Below are 23944 nucleotides of genomic sequence, written 5' to 3'. Positions count from 1 at the left end.
CCTGTGTTTTGAGTTTCCAGAGGTATATTTAACTTTCACATTATCTTATGAGACTAAAACAAGTTTGGTCAACGTTAGTGTTCACTAATATTAATAGTGATATTTGGAATTGAAAATTTAAGACGTATAGCCACAGAGAGATAGAAAATGTGCTGATAATAGAATGACAAAGTAATCATGAATTTGACTTTGTTGGCTTCCAATAAACTCGTCATCACTATCATTTGGGTCAGAATTGCCGAGGGCAAAAGATGGCTTGTCCCTATGAAATTTTGGAGGAAACTTGGTGTTTGATGATTTTAGGATAGTAAATACATCTCCCTCTTCTTTCTCACAAGCAGTCGGACACCTTTTATAGAAACACTACCAAGAAGCGCCCCCCAAAACGTGTCCCAGAGATCACTAGTTCGAGAGCTCCTAAACGGGAAAATGCTGCATGTGCTCTCCCGTTGGGAGAGACTGTGCACAGCGGCTCCCAGCCTCCCAGCACATCAGGACCACTGGCCTTTTCTAAACAGTTTCCTGACTCCACCCCTGGGGATGGCGACTCGGATGCCAGGCGAAGGCAAAATAACCTAAAGTGTTTAAATGTTCCCCAAGTAATTTGATGTAACCAGTTTTCATCTACTGCTTATCTTAAAGGCTCTGAAAAGTCCTTCAGAAAATAATCTGTTTAGGTTGACCAATTATAATAGAACAGAGAAGGTTGACTGACTTGGAGCTCTCCAAAGTTGCTAACCATGGAAATTTTAAAAAGTCATCCACAGAGAGACTGTCCTCTGGGCAATGCTACCCAGAGTACTGAGCGCTCTCAAGATGACTCTTCTTCACCTAATCCCGGCCGCAACCCACCTCAAGCTCCAGTTTCTGGAGATGCATTTTCAAACTACAGGTCATGACCCAATCGAGGGTTATTAACCAATACGTTCGAAGAAAAAGTTTAAGAGAATAGGACAGAAAATACCAGAGTGCAGTACAAACAGTAAGAGCGAGCATTGCTCCATGAAATGCTGGGTCATAACGTAGAACATACTTCACAGTAAGCTTGCAGCCCAAAGGTGGAAAGCCCGTGCCCTAGAGAGCCCAAGGGGCAGCTGCTGCTGGCCAGTGGCCTCAGCCAAGCATCTGGTAGCAGGTTTGACATTCTGGGCGATAACAGGAAAATGGCTCAATTAATGCAACTTATTACATCACCACATCCTAGGATATGAACCAGCTGTTGAAGTCTGACATTGGAAATGATCAGCAACATAGAAGAAATAATAAACCCTTATTCCAAGAAGTTACAACTACAGTAACTGATTAAGAAATGACTCAGAACCACAGTATTCATAGAATGACATTGCCCAGGAACCTCTGCCCACTGAGATGTAAATAAGACATCAAAAACCCTCACCCATGCTTCCAGGGAAAAGCCCAGAAGGAACTGGTTCTATACTATCCACTCAGACCTCTCAAGCGATATCTTTTGTCATTTTTAGCTCCTCCAACTTAATTTTTAATTGCAGTTATTAACACCATTTCTAAGTAAGAAATGAACGATTTTTCATAAGGTTTTAGGCTGGTATGAAACTAAGGATTTTATCTGCTTGTTCTTCTCCTACTAGCCCTTGTAAGAGGCAGATTTTGTTCCTGGAAGTCCAGGGAAGGGAGGATGAATAGACATTTCAGTTCACCCTTCAGTCTAACAGTTTACACAGCATAACCCTCTCCCAACGTGTCAGCCCCCTGGAGCCCCCAGGGGACGGCATGCCAGGCTAACACAGCACCGGGTTCGTGGAGCAATGTGCACACGGGGATCCATCAATCCTACATCCACCCAGTAAGGTGGGTGTTATTATCACCTCCTACTTCACAGGTGGAGAAAGCTGTTGCGTAACCTGTTCAGTTCACACGGGAAGTGACAGGCCGGGATTCGCACCCAGGCCACCTGGCTCGGGGAGCTCTGCACTGCTCTGCTCTGCACTGCACTGCTCGGCTGGGGCGCCGAGGCCGGCACACTCTGTAAAAAATGTGTCTCTCGGGCCTGAACACTTTGCGATCTCTCGAGAGAGTGCTGGTAACTGAGCACTTCCTGTGACCTGTCAGGTAGAGTCAAGGAGAAGGTGGTATTCTGAGATGAGGAAGAAGCGGTTTGGACAGGGCTGTTGGGCCAAGAGCAATGTTGTCTCGGGAGAAAAGCGGACAAGACCAGGCCCCACTTGTGCACTATGTCCCTTCCTCCCCGCCAAACACCAGCCAGGAGGGGAAGTGGGGCCATGGGTCCAGGACAGCCATGAAGCTCTGCTGGGGGTTCTCCCTGGCCCATTACACCAAGTCCTTTGACTAAATCTGTCCCCTGATCTAGCCCCACTCCTTGTTTCACAGATGAGGAAACTGAGGCCCAGACAGGTTGCGGAGCTGAGTAGTAGCAGGGCCAAGACTTGAACCCCGACTGCCGACGCTCCGCCTTCAGCACTGCCCGGATCTGATGGAGAAGGGGCTGAAGGAGTTCGATTTCCCTGCAGGATTTTTGTCCCATCTCCATGCATGAAAGAAAAACCCTCCATGAAAAACAAACACAGCCTCTCCCACACAAAAACCATTTTCATCAGGTTTAAACCCAGAGCAGGCCTGGTTCTGTAGGAACTGTTTCTTGGTCAATGCACTTCAAGGTTCAGTTAGCTAAACCTGTTTACACAAGCAGGCATTCTCTACTTTGACTCAGAAAGTGACGTTTCATGCGGTTGAATGCAGTTTTACAAGCCCCCAGGGTGGCACTAAATGACGCAAACTTGGCAGGGGTTGACTTTTGGTTCGAAGTCATCTGTCAGGGTCTCCATGTGCTCTCACCGATGTCCTCGCGCCTGCCCCCGGCACTCCACAGCAGCACTACCAGACCAGCCCGAACTTCGCCAAACTACTTCTAAAGCAATTCCAAGGAAATAACCCCCCGCCATCCCAATGGCAGCTCAGATCAGGGGGTGGAGTCACACCGTCCACGGCGGCCTCAGGCACTGTGGCCAGCCAGTTCCCATGCATCCCAGTGCGAGCCACACAAGAGGAGGAAGACAGGCTTCCGAAGACCCATGGCCCCCAATTCTGTAGAGACACTGAGCCCAGACACACCTCACATCTGTATTAAGAAACTGCGAGGGTACAGTCTGGACAAGGGGATCCTCTCCTGTGAGCCTGGCTGACAGCACCACCTTCCCCTGAGATCTCACCAAGCCAGGTACCCTCCCGGCAGACCCCTCCCCACCTCTGGGCTGACAGCCTGGGCCTTTGCTAAGCTACTAATTCTACATTAATTTCAGTATTTTCCTCTTTACAGTTTGCTCCATCTATCAATTACATAGGAAGGTCTGTGAGCAATTTCTCTAAGTTACCCCCTTTCCTACTCATTCGTCGTTAGAATCGTATCGAACCACCCACAGCTAGTAAAAGCACTTCAAAAAGAGCGAGCCTTGGGGGTCAAACCTATTTGGCAAAAATGAATGAGGCAAACTGTAAGGAGCAGCCGCACCTTTGCAAATGCCTGGGCCAGGCTCTGTGCGTATATGATTAAGAGCACGGGTTCAAAACTCACCCCCACCCCGCCCGTCACTTCCTGCCTGTGGGACCCTGGGCAGCTTGTTTACACTTTCAGGGCCTTAGTTTCCTCATCTGTAAAATGAGGATGATAACAATGGTATCAACTACATCGATGGTTGAGATCATGGAAATAAAGTGGTTACTACAATGCCTGGCAGTATATGAGATTAATCTACCCCCTCCCCCCGCCCGGGTGCTTCCCTCCTGAGAGTTCAGCCCAACAAGCATTTCTGTGATGCACCAACACACCTCCTTCGCCACTGTCCTGGAAACACTTCAAGACGAGGTGGCCTCATACCTGAAGGGCTTGCTGTCGGGGTCCGTGTCCTTGAACCCCATCTCCTCGAGCTTACAGCGCCGATACAACTCATAGTGGCGGGTGTGAGTCTGTTCTCGCAAATCTTCCATGTTCACGCGGATCAGCATCTCCCGAAGTTTCACAAAGTCACAATGGTTTTCATTCTCAACTGCAAGAGATGGGGGAGAGGAAGCGGGGTGTGGGGGCTGCTATCAGGAAGAACAGCCCTGAAAATCTGAAGCGATGTTTCCAAGATGTTGTTACCATCGGTGCCGAAATCGCTGAGGTCTCAAAGCCACCTCAAGATCCTTTACCGGATTCGCCTCACTTTCCCAGTGAAGACGAGATTTCTGACACTGACCGGAACATGGACCACAGGAGGGACTCCCGAGTCCCTGCTCAGTGCAGGGCACTGTGGGAGGAGACAGACCAATGTTGTCTTTACGCCTCATAATAATTCTCCCAAGTCGGCACTGTGCCTCGCTCGGCAGACACAGAAGCGTGGCTTCGCTCACGCAGAGGGAGCAGAGTCTACATGCAACACCACCCGGCTTCGCGGACAGGCCTACTGCTGCCAGCCCTCTGTCGGGGGCTGTGCTGGGCTTGTCTTTAGACACCACCTCCTTTAGTTGATCAACAACATGATGAAGGACATTTTCTTGTTGTAGAGAAACTGGTAAGATTCATAACAATTGTAATTTTCCTAGGACCCCAGAGGTATTGTTTCTTCTCACAGCTTTATTGCTTTTGTTCAGAACAAAGGAAACAGAGGACTCACATTATCTCCAACCAGTCAAGGGACTTTCTGGAGCCGCCCTGCTTCAGAGCACACACCAAGGGCAGGTGGCAGAGTCCCTGCCTACGAAGTGGCGTGTGGGAGGCTTCTTCAGGTCAGAGACTGCGGTCATGTCTCCCAGGGTCAAATATAGGCCAGACATTCTCTGAATTCTCAGATATTTACTGAGATAACATTTAATGGGAGGACAACGTTCCCAGAGATAAACACATATAGAGAAACAAGTATTCTCTTGTTCGAAAGAGACTGCGGCTTCCTTAGACCTCGCTGATGGAACTGGTTCACACTCCCAGGGAAGAGCTCCTCCACCAGGGATTTACACCGATGTTCCCACCCGAGCCGTCCTCTTCAGGGCCCGCCTCACGGGCACCGCGGCTTCGCAGCCAAGTCTCTCCACCGTCACCCCTGTCCTCCCTGGTCACCGTTTCTTTCTCACCTCCACGACTGCACCACACGACTGCCAGGGTACAGCCCTGCTGCTCCCTTCCGCCTGCCCACAGTAAAGGACCCCCCCAAACACGGCGGGGGGGAGAACGTGGTCAGTCACCACAGGGACTAAACCCGAGAAGGCCCTTCCCTGGGACGCACGTACCCTGCACCACACCCCACGGGTACTGCCTGGCCTTGGCCATCTTGTTGCCGATCTTCACCTCTTCAGTGCTGCCGACCACTGCGAAGGGCAGGTGGACCTGCCAAGCGACACAAAGACAGAGTACAGTGAGTCCTCACTTACCGTCGTCAGCAGGTTCTCGGAAATGGCAACTTAAAAGGAAAAGACTGTAAAACCAAATTATTATACTATCGTCTAATGGATATCAACCAGAGTTAAGTTCCTATGGCATATTTCTGGTCACAAAAACATCACCGAACTTCTGAAGACCCAAAACACTTCTAAACATGGAAATACCTGTGAGCTGCACATACAGGTAAGAAAGATTAATAAAAACAAGTAAGATCATTCTTCTCTAACCCGCTGATTCCAGCTTATGGTCGAGGGTGGCCAGACACCCTCCCGGCAGCTCAGAGCACCAGGAGGGACCCCTCCCTGGACGGGACGCCTGTCCTTCCATCACAGGGCACTCTCTCACACACACCCAACCCAGACTGGGACAATTCAGACTCATGCAGGTTCACCCACCATGCACATCTTTGGGATGGGGGAGCAGGGGGAACCGGAGTCCCTGGAGAAAACCCACACAGGCATAGAGAGAATATGACAACTCCACACAGACAGTGACCTTGGCCGGGAATCAGTTTCCTTTTCACTCATTCAAGTTATAACAAAACGACATTGAACAGAAGGACAGTGTTCAAGGACCTGCTGTAGCTCTCCTCCCAGCTCTGGCAAAGGCTGGTTTTCCACCTGCCTCTATACTCTCCCGGCCTGCACAGGCCTCTCCTATGGCAAGAGAAACCGGGGAGGGCAGACGAGGGGGAGACGCTGCAGTCCGGGGGGGGGGGGGGGGCGTAAGTCTATCTTTTTTCTATTACCATATAAGAATAAGAACATTTGGCCCTGGCCAGTTTGACTCAGTGAGTGGTTAGAGCGTCGGCTCGCGGACCAGAGTCCCAGGTTAGGTTCCTGCTAAGGGCACGTACCTCAGTGGCAGTTTGTCCCCGGCCCCAGTAGGGGTCGTGTGGGTGGCAACCAGTTGATGTGCCTCTCTCACATCAATGTTTCTCTCTCTGTCTTCCTCCCTCTCTCCCTCCCTCTCTATCTGAAGATAAATGCAAAAAGGTCCTCGGGTGAGGATAAAAAAATAATAATAATAGAATAACATTTGAAATGGCTGCCCTGAGAATTACTATTTAGGGTTCCATGATCCTGTGTTCTTTCACTGCAGATAAGCTGAGAAAGGCAAGAATTTTTTAAAGCCAAATCCACAGGGAACTTGGCACAACCCTCCAACCAGGCTGCCCAAGTGGCATTTTGCATGCTGCTCAGGATATTTATATTTTCTAGTTTGTCTCACACTGCATAGGAAAGAAAGAAACTCCTAGTTTCTTCCTCCAACTCCTAGTCTGGACCTGAAACGGTTCTCTGAAGCTGAGGAGCACCAGGACCCGCCCTCCCAGCCAACATTTTGGTGACCAAGGAAAGCGCTTCCTCCACTCACACTGCATGACAAGGCAACTGCCCAGGGGCCTTCACACATCACATGGGATTTTATCACCAAGAACTGCTTGGCAGTGAAGACTGAAAAGAAAATTTCTCAACAAAGAGCAAGATTAATTTGGGAATGTCAAAGATCTTCAGGTCTATTGATCTGATAAAGAGAGAAAGAGAGCAAAAGGTTCATGGGTATTTTCTTTCCAAGACAGTTAACACAAACTTAGTTTCATGACCGTGCAAAATGATTTAAAATGGGAAGGGATATAGAGGAAATCAGATGGTATTGATTCCTGTTCCTCCCTGCATCCCACCCCGACACCTAAACTGCAGTTCCACGGCAGAACAAACGAGGGCATCGTGGCCTGAGTCCCAGACAATGTACACACGAGCACACTGCTCTGCCCGGCGGCGCTTAGCATAGAGGATGAGGGCGTCAGCTCCGGAGCAAAGCCCCCGGGTTCAAATCCTACCTCCGCTACCGACAGCTGTGCATGGCGACCACTTCCCCCGGTGTGAGGTAGGAATAACAGTGTCTCCCAGGGGTTATTGTAAAGATTAAATATAAAGCCTCAGACAGTACCTGGGACATAATTAATGCTCTAAAAATGTCAAAAATGCCAGGTGCTACTATTAACATGAAGTTCTTGATACCTAGAACCAGAGAATTTTAGAGGCAGAAGAGACCTTACATAGTATTCAGTTTGATTTGGCTTAGGAATCCCTCCAAGTTACCTTTTCTAAGCGAGATGAAGCAGAATTTGTTGTTCACCCCCCACCTGTGATGGGAACCCACTGTTCCGGCCAGGTGTTCGCTGTGGCGTGGTGGTGCCAAAACCCCTCACTGCTCTTTGGCCCGTTAGTTTGGTTCTGTCTGTTGAATACATCCAGTCACTCTCCCTTAGGGCAACCTTCCTTTCACACTCCCGTGCCCACTCCTGTGCCTGTCCCCCAGGAAGAGTCAGCTCTCCGTTTCTTCCAGAGCCTCTACTGTCCCAGCCATGGGACGGTGGCAGCAGAGAGGGTCACACAGCTCAGTGTGAGCAGAATAGGGCAGGAGGGACTGGACTATCTCTGCATCAATGAGATTCCTACTTTTTTTTTCTTTTTCTTTATTGATTTTAGAGAGAGAGGAAGGGAGAGGGAGAGAGAGAGAGAAACATCGCTGATCGAGAACATCGATTGGCCACCTCCTGCATGCCCCCCACTGGGATCGGGCCCACAACCTGGGCACGTGCCCTGACGGGGAATCGAACCAGCGACCTCTTAGTGCATGCGTTGCCGCTCAAACACTGAGCCACACCAGCCGGGTGAGATCCCTACATTTTAAATTCACACAATAACAGCCCCAGAGAGGAAGAAAGATACATTTGCTTCCAACGTCCTACTCATTCTGGGATTCATTTAAGAAAGAAATCGTCCCTAAATGAAAATAGCCACATTCAGAAAAGTCCACATGCCGACTGAAGTAAGAAGAGGCAGTTATATGGAATAACTCTGGTCTTCCAGAATATGACGACAAACAACATACAGCACCAGGGACCAGCTGGGCCGAGCTGAAATCAGCGCTGCTATTAACTAGATGGTGTGAACCAAGTCAGTTATTTCTCTAGATGAAATTCAGCATGACTCCCTTTATATAAAATGTCTAGAATGGGCAAATCTAGAGACAAGGAAGTGGATTAGTGGTTGCCTATGGCTGGAATGAGAATTAACAGCTAAAAGGTACATGGTTTCCTTTTAGGGTAAAGAAAATATCCTAAAATTATTTGTGACATTGGCTGTACAAGTCTGTGAATATATTAGAAAACTGAATTGTACAGTATAGGAATTATATCTCAATAAAGCTAATCATTTTTTTAAAATGTCATTAGTACATTTAACAATGAGGTGATTAGACACAATTTTTCATGGTCAGATCTCCTAAAGAAAGTAAAACATACTTCAACCTTCCAGAAATTAAAAACTGTAGACTGACTTCCACTGCCCCAGCACATGTCTGAATTGATTTTTAGCATGCATTCAGGTAAGGTCAAGGTACCTTTTAATTACATTTCACGGGAGGTAACCTCAATCTGAAGAATTCCAAAGACCATTACTGGGCATCACAATGTACAAAGAATGCTGCTTTTACAGAGGTTACCATTCCCAAAGGACAAAAGATACATACAGTCGTTGTGGCTCAGAGGTGAGCCAGGGCTCAGACACACAGAAAGGTGGGACGATGTGGCGATCAAATGGCCGGATGGGAGCTCACCAGGAGAGATAATATCATAGGCACACTTAGATTGCTGAAGCTTTAGTCATTAATCTCCTGACCAGTTTCTCCCTGTGATGTGGAAATTACACCCTCAACTACCAGTTTACCTAATGATTCAGGAAAGGGTGGAGAAATTTTTAAAAAGGGGGGAAAGGCAGGAATCAATCTCAGAAGCAAAAGTGAGGCAGGTTTCTGCCAACCCTGGCACAAACAAGCAGAGATCTACTTCCTTTACGCCAACATGTAAAATGATGCTGGGTTGGCACTTCCTTCCCACAAGATTTGCTATAGAAATCATAACTGTTAGAATCAGGAGGGAATTTGAGATCACCTCGTTTGACTCTCCCATTTGATAGATGGGAAAACTGAGCAGCACAGTGGCAGAGTTGAGCCACACGGACAACATCAGATTCCCAGTCCGGTGTTCTAGCCACTCTATAATGCTGACAGTAAAAACAGCCTTCAGAAAAACCACTGGTTGGTCCTTTCTCACTTGAGGACTTACACTCATTGTTGCATTAATCTCTGCCACTGTCTCTTCATCTGTAGGGAACTGATATATCTGGACTCCATTGCTGACCAGTTCGCTCATGATCTTACTCTTGAATTTGTGCAATTCATTCTTGGCAATGGTGTCAGCTTTTGCAATTATTGGAATGATGTTCACCTATAAAACAGACATATCCATTTTTGCACAGCTCCAATGTAAGAAAAATGATTAGACAAATGAATAAAACATAGCAAACAGATAAATAAAAACTGAAACTTCTCTTAAGAAATAGAGATGATATTGAAAATAGGACTTTCCACCCAGGTGCAAAATTAAGAAGACAGGGGATAATCTTTTAGTTCCATCTGCAGACACTTTTACTTCCTCCCATTGGCCCTGAAAGCACACTAGTCATTTCCTCTCCTGGGCTACCTCATTCTTCTTTACAGAGTAAAAGGAAGTGCTACTCTATGACAAATAGTGTTAAGAAAGAAGCCTATTCTTTGAATAACCAACTACTCCTTTTAGGCCTCTCCCAGCTCCTTAGGAACTTGGTTTTTGCCTGTTCCTAGCAGTGTAATGATCAAGTTTTTGCTAGCAGAACCCTAGCATATTTAGCTCCAGGCAGGATGACATTTTTCTGATAACCTGAAAATTGATAGGAGCAGAGCACCTTAAGTATTAACCAAAACAAACGGTTTCACCTACTTTTCAATTTTTCAAAACCACACCAACTAGTTCTTTTGAAAGTCAGCTTCTACTGCATTACTCCTTTCTGCCAGAAGGAGACTTAGTACCAGAGGCCGGCTCGCTTTCAGAGCATCCGTTACAAAGATCAGGGAGTGTCTTGGCTGGTTTGGCTCAGTGGTTGGAGCATCAGCCTGTGGTCCAGAGAGACTCGGGTTTGGTTCCCGCTAAGGGCACGTGCCTCGGTTGCTGTTTGTCCCCCAGCCCTGGTTGGGTCGTGTGGGAGGCAGTCACTCGATGTGTCCCTTTCATGTCGATGTTTCTCTCTCTCTCTCTCTTCCTCTCTCTCCCTCCCACTCTATCTGAACAAAAAGTGGAAAGGGTGTCCTTGGGTGAGGATAAAAAAACAACAAAAAACAAAGATCAGGGCGCGCGCAGAGTTTGACAATAGCAGAAAGCCCAGAACGTGAGCCCCAGAACCAAAGGTGGGACATTTGCCTCCCAGCTTCCTCCGGCAGTGTCCACAGTGTACACTCTTAAAAATTCACTTCTAAGATGAACTTTCTTCCACTCCCTGACAGGTACAGATGTCTCAGTAAGCTGCTACTGTCATCCAATACCTGGGACTGTGCTTCTCCACCCAGCTCAGGAGAAAAGGGACTGTCAGAAAGCAGTCCTAGCCAGAGAAGAGTCTTTAGGGAGGTTTTCCGGGTTGTATCTGAATTCCTTGGCTTCTCCTTTTATCGCAAGAACCAAATTAAAAATCCCTGACAAACCAGAATGAGATGACATGCTGATAGAAAATCCTATTCCTCAGCCAACTCATGCTTGGGCTTCCTCCACCAAGTGGCAGACTAAAAACACATCATTGATGGGGCGGGGGTGTTGGATCAGGACCTGAGGAACTTCCTGGTGGCTTGTACGGGCTAGCTTTTGTACACATTGACTATTCTGTTAATATCCATGCAGACAAACGGCAGAGGGTCATTGCTTCTTGACCAGTTTGATCAGAGTGGATTGGCAAGTTAGACTTCAGTTCTCTTTTTTCCTCATTCACAGGTAACTGCAAATCTTTCCTGACATTAGCGTATATCTGCCTTAACTCTTCCCTTTACTTATATAAACAAACCTTTGAAAATACTGCTATCAGATGCTCCCTAGCACTAACATACAACTACATCAGTTGTTTGAAAGCAGTTTTAACTTGCTTTGTGGTGGCTTTTTCTTTTTAAGCTATGTTTGTTTTCTTTTCCTTTTGAAATCAACTCTCCTAAACATAATCCTCTGTTGCATATTAGCCTTGCTTGGTCCATACATGGGGCCTCAGTGAGGAACGGCCTCTCTGTCCTTCCCCACCTGCTTTGAGGGACAACCACATGGGGAACAGGGAACAGGCCTCACTGCCCAGGACCCCACCACTGACAGCTAAGTGCAGCTGAACCTTCAAGACAAAGAAGGGCTTCTATCTATCCTCCCAGCAGTACCCTAGTGGCAAAAATCCCTTCAGGCTGTGAATATTTTTCTGTAAACCTGTGCTTCAAGCCACTGCAGGCCCTTCATGGGCCGGTTAGGACAGAGGCCTTGGGGACAGGCTGATCTCAGTGTTCTCTCACTACTATTTCTCTCCGAAGGGAAAGCACTGAAGGAAAAGCATCGTTTAAACAGCTGTTTGCACACACACACAAACACAAAGCCCTCTAAGGATGATAAGACTTTTTATTGAACACAAAAGGAGGTTAGAATCTAGGAGACAATAGCATAGCTTCGTTTTGTGGTTGTTCTCATTTGCTGATTTAAGAAATGTAAATTCTTCCATTTATCTCAAAATGAAAAATCAAATTAATTGAAAAGGAGATCAGTCCCTTCCTTCAAATGCGAAGGAAAGAGGTTATAGATGTGGTCAAACTGAAAAAGACGACTTCTTTCAAACTCATGGGTGTGGTTCAGTTTCAAAATCTAAGAGGCTGAACTGTTATCACATAGATAAAAAAAATTTAACTTCTATATTACATTTTAAACTTCATATTAAAGCCAAACCTTTTAAGAGATTTAGCAAAAGTTTTTTTAAGGAAATAAACAAATCATAAGTTTGTTTCAATCTCCCTAAAGTTAACCCCTCCTCTGACCATTTCTGTATCTCCACTAAATAATTCCCTGATCTTCACCAGGGCATACACTGATGCTAATTTAAGAACTAAAAATACTTTGCAGCAAAGCTACATGGCTTTGTTTGTTTGTTTTGTCTTTCTCCTAACATCCAGCAAGGTTTTGAAGCATTTTTCTTACATTGCTCAATCCTATGGTTCTGTAAACCAGAAAACACAAATTATGGGGTTGGGGGAGGGATAGATGGATGAATAGGCAGAACATAGGGGATTTTAGGGCAGTGAAACTAATGGATACATGTCACTACACATTTGGTCAAACCCGCAGCACATACACCAACAGTGAATCTTAATGTAAACTATAGACTTGGGGGGGATTGTGATGTATCATTGCAGCTTATCTACTGCACCAAATGTACCACTCTGGTGGGGGATGCTGACAATGGAGGGGAGTGTGTATGCGGAGGGGCAAGGGGTAAATGGGAAATCTGTGTACCTCCCTCTTAATTTTACTGTGAACCTAGAACTGTTGTAAAAAAATATATCTTTACAACAAAACAACAAAAACCAAACTGTACTGAAAGCAGAGCATAAACTGGGGCCTTGGAATAAAGGTGACCTGACTGGCGCGTGGAGGGTAACAGACTGGCAGTGAGTACCTTACTGTCCAGCTTTTTCATGGTGACCAGGTCCAGGGACTTCAGTGAATGCCCAGTAGGGGCAATGAAGTAGAGGCAAGCGTGGATCCTGGTGTCGTGGTAGTTGAAGAGAGAACGTTTGATCTTCAGTTCCTCTTGCAAGTAGGCCTCAAACTGGGCATCGATGTACTCCACTATTGGCTTGTAGCTGGAATGCAGGAGAACGTTTCTGAAACATGTGCACTCAGCATGTTCCTAGGCACAAGCCCCTCTCGAGTTCAGCGGGGTACAGTGCTCCGGGAGTGTCTTCGGCGGCGCCCCCTCCCTGAGAGCTAACGCCCCAGTTCCTCACAGCCCAGGCCTTCCATCCCCTGGTCCCTGAACATCCCTCCAGGCTGCTCTGGCCTGCGCCTCCCCAGCGCAGCGTTTCTGTCCCAGCCACGCCCAGCAAGCTCTGCCTCCGTGCCTGGGCTCAGGCTGCACTGGCCCGTCTGCTGGGGACAGCCTTCTTCCTGTTGTTTTCCTGGCTAACACCTACCCTCTAAAACAGAGATCATAAACATGTGAAGCATGCAGGTATCTTCCCCATGCGATCCGTGAAGCTACTGCTAAGAGGTTGTGGTATTCTTTCCTCTTGGGGCAAAAATAAGTCTCCAAATCTGTCCCAATAAAATGACTTTGACAATCTGCATCAACTGACTGGCATCAGTGCACAGAATGAAACTGGTTTGTGATTTCAGGACAGAGCACCACCTCCCACTGGGAGCTCTTCCCGGGGCCTTGGCCACTCCCCCAGAGACGAGGGCTCTGTGCTCCCACACAGTCCTGTGCACATACCATAGTGTCAGCGACAAACCAGTATGATCTTCTACATTCTTTCCGACTCTAAATTTTTTGATTTGAAGATAAATTTTATAACCCTCTGTTCTCACTAAATCATAATTCAAAAAATATTTTAGATGATTATGTATGATTCTATTAACTGATCATAAACACAATCATTACAAGCCCATTGGGAATACATCTTCAATAAACCATATGTTCTCCGGAGATTAAGCGGTACATTAGGTCACTGTGGGTAATCCATGAACTCTCTCAGATCTCCAGGGTACAGCCTGCTCAGGAGAAGTTAATCAGCAGCGATGAGATCAGTCTATTAGGAATACAATAGGTTAATTCTCCCCAAACTTACTACAATGCTGAGGAATGATTTAAGCTTAAAGAAATATAAAAACTTTCCAACTCTGAATCCCAGGACTATAAATTAACTGAAATCCGTTAAAGGGATTATAAATCTTTTATAATGAAGATGACAGCAGACACCTTAAGAGAAAAACAAACAAACAAAATAAAAACAAAACAAAAACGAAAACAAATTTATGACTTGAACCAAAGCTATCAGATACAAGCTTTTATTTTTATTTTTATTTTTTTATTCACACCCGAGGACATTTTTCCATTTTTTGTTCAGATAGAGTGGGAGGGAGAGAGAGGAAGAGAGGGAAGGAGAGAGAGAAACATCGACGTGAAAGGGACACATCGAGTGGCTGCCACCCACACGACCAACCAGGGCCGGGGACAAACTGCAACCGAGGTACGTGCCCTTAGTGGGAACCGAAACCGGGTCTCTCTGGACCACAGGCCGACACTCTAACCGCTGAGCCAAACTGGCCAGGGCATAAAAGCTTTTTGATGACATTTTTCTTTGGGAACTTATCACAAACCCTTGGTTCATTTTAAGCAGACAAATCTCAAGAGGTTTTTTTTTTTTAAAAAAAAAAAAGTAGAATGTGCCTCAGAAATAAGAATAAAGTTCTAAATCATGATAAGCAAAATTCCAGTGAAAAGAATGCACAAGCGATAAGAGTCTTCTATGTTTTTCCATTTTAAAATATAGGCAGGTAGCCCTGGCCAGTGTGGGCAGTGGTTAGAGCATCAGTCCAGGGTCACAGGTTTGATCCCTGCCCCAGTTGGGGTCATGCGGGAGGCAACCAATAGATGTTTCTCTCTCACACCAATGTTTCCCTCTCCCCTTCCACTCTCTAAAAATCAATGGAAAAAATACCTACAGATGAAGATTAACAACAACTTTATATATACACACACACACACATATATAATATAACAAGTAATTAATCATCATTATTATAGGGTAGTTATATAGGATGGTGGTTAAAAACAGACTCAAGCCACATCACCTAAGACCAAAATCTAGCTGTACAAATTAGTAGCTGTGTGACTGGCCAAGTTATTAAATCTGTCTGTGTCTCAGTTTCCTCACAGATAAATTAAGGACAAAAATAATATCTATATCAGAGAGCTACTGTGACAAGTAAGTGAGCTAATATATGTGAAGGACTAGCATATAAAAGTAAGATAGAACTATTTAACAGTAATAGAAACAAACAAACAAACAAACAATAAATAAGAGAAAAACAAGCCTGACTTTTTAAGGGGTGAAGGGGTGGAGAACTTTTCCCTAACCCGGTTCCATGGCAACTGCTCTGCTACTGAGCTCATGCCCAGTCCGGAAGTGGAACCGGCCCCGCCAATGAGGGCCACCGTGCCCTGGCGGTTCACGGTCTGGTCTTTCAGTCTCCTGCCACTTGACACATGTGTCTGGGGAATCGGGTGCTCCCCCGACATCTTCTCAGCCTCAGGAGAGGAAAAGCAGCTCACAGCAGTGGCTCCTTTCTGTCTCCCCAGTTCCTCATTTGCTTCTCAGCACCTCCTCCCCAACAGTTGTCCAAGTGTGTTCTGCTTTCTATTAATTTCCCTTTTAGCCTCTGGTTTTGATTCTGATCCTCCAAGATTACAGAAGGCAGAACATCTCCTTTTCAAGTGAGGAATGCCTTCTGTCTGACCTGGATACAATATAACCAAAGAAATCTATCGTTCTCTTACATCTCAGGCCTCCTCTGACTTCCTGGTATAGGAGTACTGGCCAAACTTTCCATCTCCTTCTATCCTCTTTACTGGTCTCCCTGGGAAAGCAGTTATTCCTGTGTTGCCCTTGCTATCGACCTGATGATGATGATTCAAAAATCTCTGCTCCCAGCCCTGATCCTTCCCCTGAGCTTCAGACAATCCATCCAACTGCTTGCCAGATATTTCCATTTGTTCTTCTAACCAAATGATTTCAAAATCTAACTCTTCATCTTGCCCCCAAATCCACACTTCCCCATATTGCTCAGCACAGTGAATGGCACCTCCATCCACACTGCTGGTCAAGTCAGAAACCTGGTATTCCACCAGAGATCCCCCTCCCACCTCCCACGGAAAACCCCATCCAGTTTGTGCATCATCATAAATTAATAAAAAAAGGGATTCCAGGAGAACTCTACCAAAATCACTACTCCTTATGTCGAAGACTTAATTATGTTGATGAAACCGTTTCCTCCGGAAGCATAGCGGGCCGGCCAACTGGCTGCATACTGCTGTTCACAATCCTCCCGCAGGCCCCTCTCTCCCAGCCCTTCCCTCTTCCATCAGCATTCAGTCACAACGATGAGGACGCTCAGTCCCTATTCTGTCTTTTGTGGGTTTCCATTCTTATAGAAGGGACACCTATTTATATTCTGTTTGGCCAATTCTAACCTCTGCATTGTAGCCATATAGATCAGAGGAACCGGGGAGAAGGGAGGGCAAATCCCATCCAGCCCTTCCGTTTTCACATAATTTCCTTTTATGGCATGGGATGTTCCCTTCTACCCACCACTCATTTTTTCATACACCTCCAGTCATTCAAAACACAATAAAATGACACATTTGACTGAAACTGATGGAAAAAATATTTATACAATGTTTTCTATCTACCCAAGTGACACACTGATCATTCTTGCAAAACAGTCAATGCCATCATTCAGGGACTGACTCTCCATTTTACATATGACCAGACACCTACTGTACATTTCCCTCTATCTTGCCTTTGTCAGCCAATGTCAATGTTCCTTATCCCTCAACTACTTCCACCAGAAAGTGTGTGTGTGGGGGGGGGGATTAGAATTCAAAGACCACACAGGCTACTTCAATTCCATTTTTATAACTGTGATGAACATGTGGTGGTGTGAGGATTCTAAGTGAATTTCAATCATCCATGATTTGCAGAGCTGATTATCATTATAGTTGATGATGAGTCATTGACAGTCCATCTCCCATCTCCCAAATGGAGGGCTCATTGTTCATTTTCCAGCTCTATAGCAAAACTTGGTTTCCCTTCTCCAGACCCCTTTCCTTCTTCACTGAAGAGTGCAGATGACAAAACAAGGAAGCCCTTAAACCACAAAGAGTTAATCATGCTATTAAACATAACAGGAAACCTTACCAGATCTGTCTTCCTGCCTCCTTCTAGCTAGCCTGGTCTCAGACAGATAATGATGCAAAAATGCTGACATGTCCGCAGCCTATATAAACAAACTGGGACATTCTTGAAGTCTTGCATCAATGGCAGAAAAGCTTGCCTAATCCCCAAACTAGTAAAATAATCATGGGTTTAGAGAAACAGCACCTCCCTTACCATATGGTTACATACCAATGCAAAAATGCACATCCCACTTCCAATTTTTTGATGGATGCAGGGCCTATCTGAATAACCATTTTAAACAACAGTCATTTGGGTTTATAGTCAAGAGTGTCAACAAAGCCTTCTGGGGCACAGAGTTCTAAATGCCATTTAAAGAGGTTATGCAACAGCTGTCAAGAAATTTCAGAAGAAAAAAATATTTGGTATCTAGGTTAGGTTAATATCACACTTCCTCTCTTCTAAATCTCCTTGGAAACTATTATTTGACCCAAATGAGTCAGATCTTTTCTTAAAGAGGCCTCCAGCTGCAATTATGAGGATCAGCATTGTACTGGCCACTTGCTGGTCAGTGCTGGTGAGTGCAAGCCCAGCTGCCTGAGGGAAAGTCCCTGTTTAGGGGGAGGCAACAATTCAGTGGCAGCATGGAGGCCGAGGCTCTGAGCTGGAATAGCATGTGGAGACTCAGCAGCAAGATGCTGGAAGGTGGTTCTCTTTCCTAGAGAAAGGGGTCCTGAAAAGGTCCAACTGCTACCCTCCAAACAGAATGCACACACATGACGTTCTCTGACCCCAGGGAGAAACCGCGTGGGTCGGAGATGGAGACACACCTGGCTCCGAGTGTGTACTGTGATTGCACAGTGACAAGAGCCCCAGCTCTCTCCCAGGCTCCCACAATGCACCTGTGCTCTTTATCTTGTCGCCAGGGTTTTCTCTGCATCCATTCCACCTGGCATTACAAACAGCCTCCAGGCAGTAACCTCTCCAGCATTCCTTGGCATGAGGTCATAAATTAAGAGCAACTGTTCAGCTGCAGGGTCCGAGCTCAGCTGTCTCCCACCCCAAACCGACATACAGATAGTCCATTTTGACCAGATGCAAAAGATAATCTCTCACTATATCTAACAATGTCTCCTGTTATTACAGGACAATGTTTATTAAAGAGCATTTAAATTGCTCTATAGGTCAAATAGAGCTCAGTGCTCAGCTGCATAATGAATTAAGTATTTCTCTGTCATTAGCACAGTGCTCACATATATCTAGGCAACACACATTTCTAGATAAAAACAGTTCAAGTTCCTTTACGTGTATATAATATACACAGTTTTGAATCAAATAAAAATACAAATAAACAGAAAAAACCCAGGTGCTAATACAGTTTCTGAGCCCTAAGCAAATATACCATAATCTTTATGGTATTTTATTCCCATAATGCTGTCACTGCTCAAAAATGTCTCTGGCCCTGGCTGGTTTTGCTCAGTGGTTAGCGCATCGGCCTGCGGTCCAGAGAGACCCGGGTTCGGTTCCCGCCAAGGGCATGTACCTCGGTTGCAGTTTGTTCCCAGCCCTGGTTGGGTTGTGCGGGTGGCAGCCACTCGATGTGTCCCTTTCACGTCGATGTTTCTCTCTCTCTCTCTCTTCCTCTCTCTCCCTCCCACTCTATCTGAACCAAAAAAAAAAAAAAAGGAAAAATGTCCTCAGGTGAGGATTTAAAAAAAAAAATGTCTCTTGAAGTCCCCCTTCTGGAATCATCTTTGGGGCTGGGGCAATTTTATTTTAACTTTCTCAACTTCTTTTATGATAAAATGTAATATTTTCTCCACAGATCTTTCACAGAAGTGTTTTCTTCACTTTGGGTTTTAGGAGCAACCCAAGGCAGAAGCCACACAGGAAAAAGCGATGGGGGAGGCATTGGGTTGTCTGGGACGGATCAGGAGGAGGTTCTAGAGCTCTGGCCCCAGGGTCTGAGGTGGTTGGTGGCGGGGGTTCTGCTAACTGTCCTGTGGGGTGTTTGCATGTTTCTGTTTCTCTAGATTGATTTTCCTGATGGAAAATTCCCCAAATCTGGTTCCATGGCCCTCCTGGAAAAGTGTCATAATTTAGCTTACTCCTTCTAACAAATCCCTTTTCTGCTTATACTAGCTGGAATCAATTGCCCTAGCTGATTCTGACCTCAAGAAAATTTTATTCTAAGAAAATTTCTCAGGACAAGAATTTCTTATCTTTCTGGTGATAGAGTTGGACCCACCCTCATAATCGATGAACATGTAGTCTTTGAATTTACCAGAGATGGGTCCTGTTATTGCTTCATCCATTTATATCCCCACAAAATTCCAAGGTATACCTGTCATCTTTATTTATCTGGTCTCCAAATCCCACGGTGTCCACGATGGTTAATTTCAGCCGGACATTGCTTTCCTGAAGCTCGTAACTTCTGGCTTTTAACCGGACACCTGGTTCATTGTGAGTAGCTGGGTCACTTTCAAATTTGGTGTTGAATAAAGTGTCCATTAGCGTGGACTTGCCGATGCCCGTCTCACCTACAGGATCGCAAGAGAGGAATCAGTGTGTCAGTGCCTCTCAGGTACCAGTTCACTTCAGCAGGAGTTTTTCATAACCATGTTTATAAAACTTCTGACAAAGTCAATATGACCAGAAATCGCTCCACGAAAAGACAGTCAGTTCTTTCTACTTGTGATCTATCGAATAACTCCCTGGAAATATCTTAATACATTTCAGAAACTATTTAGCAGAAAAGATCTTGAACTTACAGATTAAGATACTTTTCTTTAGCTCCAGACAGAGAAACAGAACCTGTAAGCTTGCCTGTGGCCAGTTTGTACATTACAAAGACATAAAGTATATCTCTTCCCCTCCCAGTTGTTAGTGTATAAAACTGTTACTTAAAAATATATATTGCTAAGTTTTTAGTAGTAGGAAAAAAAAAGACATATTCCATTTATACTAAATTATCAGATACCATATACTATTGTCCAAAAGAATTACATTTTTCAAAACAACACTCTTGATAATAACAGCAATAATCACAAACCCAGCTAAGTCACTGTGCTGACTTTGTGCCAGGCCCTGTGGCAAGAGCTTCCATTGCATGATCTCAGTGAAAGCCCATTACAACCCTCCATGAACCAACAGGTGCTCCTGCTCCCTCCGTCTTACAGCCGGGCATGAAGGCTCAGGGAAGGGTTAGGTCACTTGCCTGAAGTCACACTGCTAAGTGGCAGAGCCAGGGTTCTAGCCCAAGTCTGTGTGACTCTAATACCTATGGTGAACCAGCAAAGCACCCTGACTTTACTATTACAGAAAAAAACTGACTGCCTAATATTTTCCAGTTATAAGTTTGTGTGAATCCTCTATATTATATTTTCTTTCCTATTCAGCTGGAATCAAGATGGCAAACATTTATGAGATAGTTCTCCCAGGTGTGACAATGAAAACTTAATCATGTTCCATGACCTGCAACATTGGCCTTATTAAGTCACATTGATAATTCAAGTAATTCAGTATTTACCGAGAGCAGAGTGACAGGTACTAATCAAATGGTGAGGCCCAAATGTGGAGCCAATAAAGAACGTGAGCCTGACCTTCATAATACAACCGAGCAAAATTCTACTTCACTCCAATTCCTGTTGAGTGGAAAATAGGTGGCAGTGAGAAAGAACCCGCCCCCCTGTCGCCGGGTAGTGCTCGTGACTGAATACATGATGGTGGAAAAAGGGAAGAAGAAATCAGAGAACATTATCCAGAGGAAAGCCTTTTTATTTTTAATCTGGAAAATCTCCCAGTTAGATTTCCAGCTCAATTTCAACATGCTAACATGTTGTAGCCCTTCCAACAAATCCCAGAAACAGCTCTTCTTTAAAGGATTGCTATAATGCCTTTCAGGATGGTAACAATTCCATGGAGGAGAAAGGACACTGGGATGTACAGCCTTAGGGTAAGTCTCCCACTGTAATGGCAAAATCCACGTAACAATTAGACGTTCCATCACTCCTATGCAAAACTGAAGTAGGATAGAGTTTTTCTGGAATTGCGCTTTCTCTAATTCGCAGCCTTATGTGGTTTGCTACCGGACTACAATGATTCACTTAGAGGATGAGTGAGTGGTTCAAGTATGTTTGTCTTACTTTTTTTTTTAATCCTCATCCGAGGACATTTTTCCATTTTTTGTACAGATAGAGTGGGAGGGAGAGAGAGGAAGAGAGAGAGAAACATCGATGTGAAGGGACACATCGAGTGGCTGCCACCCGCACGACCAACCAGGGCTGGGGACAAACTGCAACCGAGGTACATGCCCTTAGCGGGAACCGAACCCGGGTCTCTCCGGACCACAGGTGGACGCTCTAACCGCTGAGCCAAACCGGCCAGGGCATGTTTGCCTTACTTTTTAACCTTTCCCATCGGGCTCCGGATACATATAAGATCAAAGTATTTCCTCTTCTTTCAGTCTTCATTCAGCCAGTATTTTTTCATAGCTTACTATGTACCAAGCTCTGCACCAAGTCCTGGGAACATGACAATAAACCAGCCTGCTGTGTATGCTCCCATACCTTAGAATCTGACCCGAGTTAGACTCTAATTTATTATTATAAGAATAATAGTCTAAGTGTCTTCCATAACCATATTCCTCTTATGAGCAAGAAAATACTTTCTACCTAGGACCACAGGTAACTAAATCAGGGCTGGCCCCAGGGCAAAGGCACCCGAGGAAGCCTGACCGTGATGCTCTGAGACAGTGCTCCACACTGGGCAGTGACCCGTCTATCCAATCAGAACCGCTCTCTTCGGCAGTTTGAGTGAGAGATACACAATCTGCACACATGGCAATGACATAAGAAAAGATATATCTGAAAGAAGTGAATAAGCAGAGGCCACAAGGCAGCAAAGGCTTTAGGTAAACTGAAGACATGATGGTGCCAGACCATTAGCTTGGGTATATAGGAGAAAGAGCAGACAGATACCGTAGAGCGTAGTATCTGAAATTCATTCATTAATAATACTTGAGCATTTACTATGTGACAAGCATAGGTGCTGGGGATAAAACGGTGAATAAAAACACACAACAGACACTGCTTGAACATCTATAATATTCTAAGTGTCATTCCAGATCTTTGAAGTCTGCCTATATAGCAGTTAAGACGGTTCCTGTCTTCCTTACCTTCCTGAATATTCTTACCAAAAAGGCCCCTCAAAAAGAGTAATCTAAACTAGTCTGTGCTCCCTAACATGATAGAGCTCTACAAACTCATGTCCCTGATTCATGGTTTAACAAAATAACTTTGAGCAAAACAAAGTTACTATGCAATACAGAAACAGAACAGGGTTCTCACTCTGAAGGTACTTAGAATCTGGTAGGCAATTCAATACTGTAAATACCCCAGCCACTTTGCGCACCTGCTACATGTGTAACTTTCTCAAGTGCAGCAAACTTCTTTTCATGATTTACCTATTTTCAGACCAGGGACAAAGGGACAAGAGCAGAACTACCTTATAAAGGTCTCAGAATAAGGCCAAGATTCTGTCCATAGAAAGTGACCCATTCAACTTTCACCTCTTTTCCTAAGGGCAGCAATAAAGCCTTCAATGCCCATGGCAAGCATTCTAGGTTACCTTGACAGGACTGAAACCACCATCTCATTTCACTGGGCTGAGAATTAGTTAAGCACATGTCAATCAGGAACATCATGCCTTTTTTTTTTTTTTTTTTTTTTAAGGTAAGGTAATTTTAATTATCATTTACATTAGGGAGGAAATTATGAACAATTAGCATCCCAAGCCCTACTTATAGCACAGGGTTAACCAATGGGTTGGAAAAACCGCGGTTCCTTTCAATTTCGGAGTGCTTTACTTTCCCTTCTATGTTCTGCGCTTTAACAGCTGTAATTAGACACAGTTACTCTAGCAGCAGTGTGATTCACCAAAAGCAGTTCTGTAAGAAATGACAGCTTTGGGAATAAAAGTAATTATAGAACTAGGAGAGTTTTCAATGCATTAGTTTCCGAGGCCTCTTCTAGCCTCAGAAAGTAGACTTTGCATCCTTTTGAGGACCCAAAAGAACATTTTTCTTTTCTTTCTGAGTAACTGAAAGCCTACTAGGTTCCAATTTAAACTGAACTACTATTAACAGTATTTTGAGAAAATTAATGACTAACACCACCTTTGAAGTATTTCCTAACTCTCCAGAAGAGTACCTGGCACAGAGTCGGCATTTATTAAAAGTTAATTGGAAATAAAAATGATCCTGATGGTCATTTACACCGAGATTTGCTACTTCGGTAGATTTTCCAGAGTTTGCTGTTGTCTTCTTTGTCGTAAATTCATCTACCTAAATGCTTAGTTGTTAGAACAGTGGGAGATTTTGCTCTTGAAGTGCTATCGTGGCTTCTGTTTTCCTGCTCCTGCCAATGTTGGTGAACCTGACACCCACATCGCATGGAGGGCAGCCCTGCCTCTCCCATTCCGTTCTCAGGCTTGTTTAATCTATAAGCTCTAAGTTGGACATTAAAGACAAAAACAAAAAAATCAGAAAGACTGTATTATTAATTAGAAGGGAACTGTAGATTGATCAAATAGTTGATCTATGATGCAGCATCTTTTACTCCGATTGCCAAGGCTGGCTACTTGAATGATTATCCAAGTAACTGTGTGGGAAGGTCTGCTTGCCTGCCC

General features: G+C 45.0%; 1 protein-coding gene across 2 annotated transcripts in view; it reads right to left on the bottom strand.

Annotated features, from left to right (window-relative positions):
* Positions 1-23944, bottom strand: part of SEPTIN11 (septin 11) — an 88386-nt gene that overhangs the window by 11979 nt on the left and 52463 nt on the right. For both annotated transcript variants that reach the window (XM_036262151.1, XM_036262162.1), the window contains exons 3-7: positions 19602-19797; positions 12979-13165; positions 9543-9704; positions 5260-5356; positions 3872-4040 (exon numbers count right to left, since the gene is read on the bottom strand). In XM_036262151.1, coding sequence (XP_036118044.1) covers positions 3872-4040; positions 5260-5356; positions 9543-9704; positions 12979-13165; positions 19602-19797 — 811 coding nt within the window. The remainder of the gene's footprint in view (positions 1-3871; positions 4041-5259; positions 5357-9542; positions 9705-12978; positions 13166-19601; positions 19798-23944) is intronic.

Source organism: Molossus molossus, unplaced genomic scaffold, assembly GCF_014108415.1.
Source record: "Molossus molossus isolate mMolMol1 unplaced genomic scaffold, mMolMol1.p scaffold_m16_p_1, whole genome shotgun sequence".
NCBI classification, from domain to species: Eukaryota; Metazoa; Chordata; class Mammalia; order Chiroptera; family Molossidae; genus Molossus; species Molossus molossus.
The sequence above is the reverse complement of the archived record's forward strand: the minus strand, read 5'-3'. Positions and strand labels throughout refer to the sequence as shown.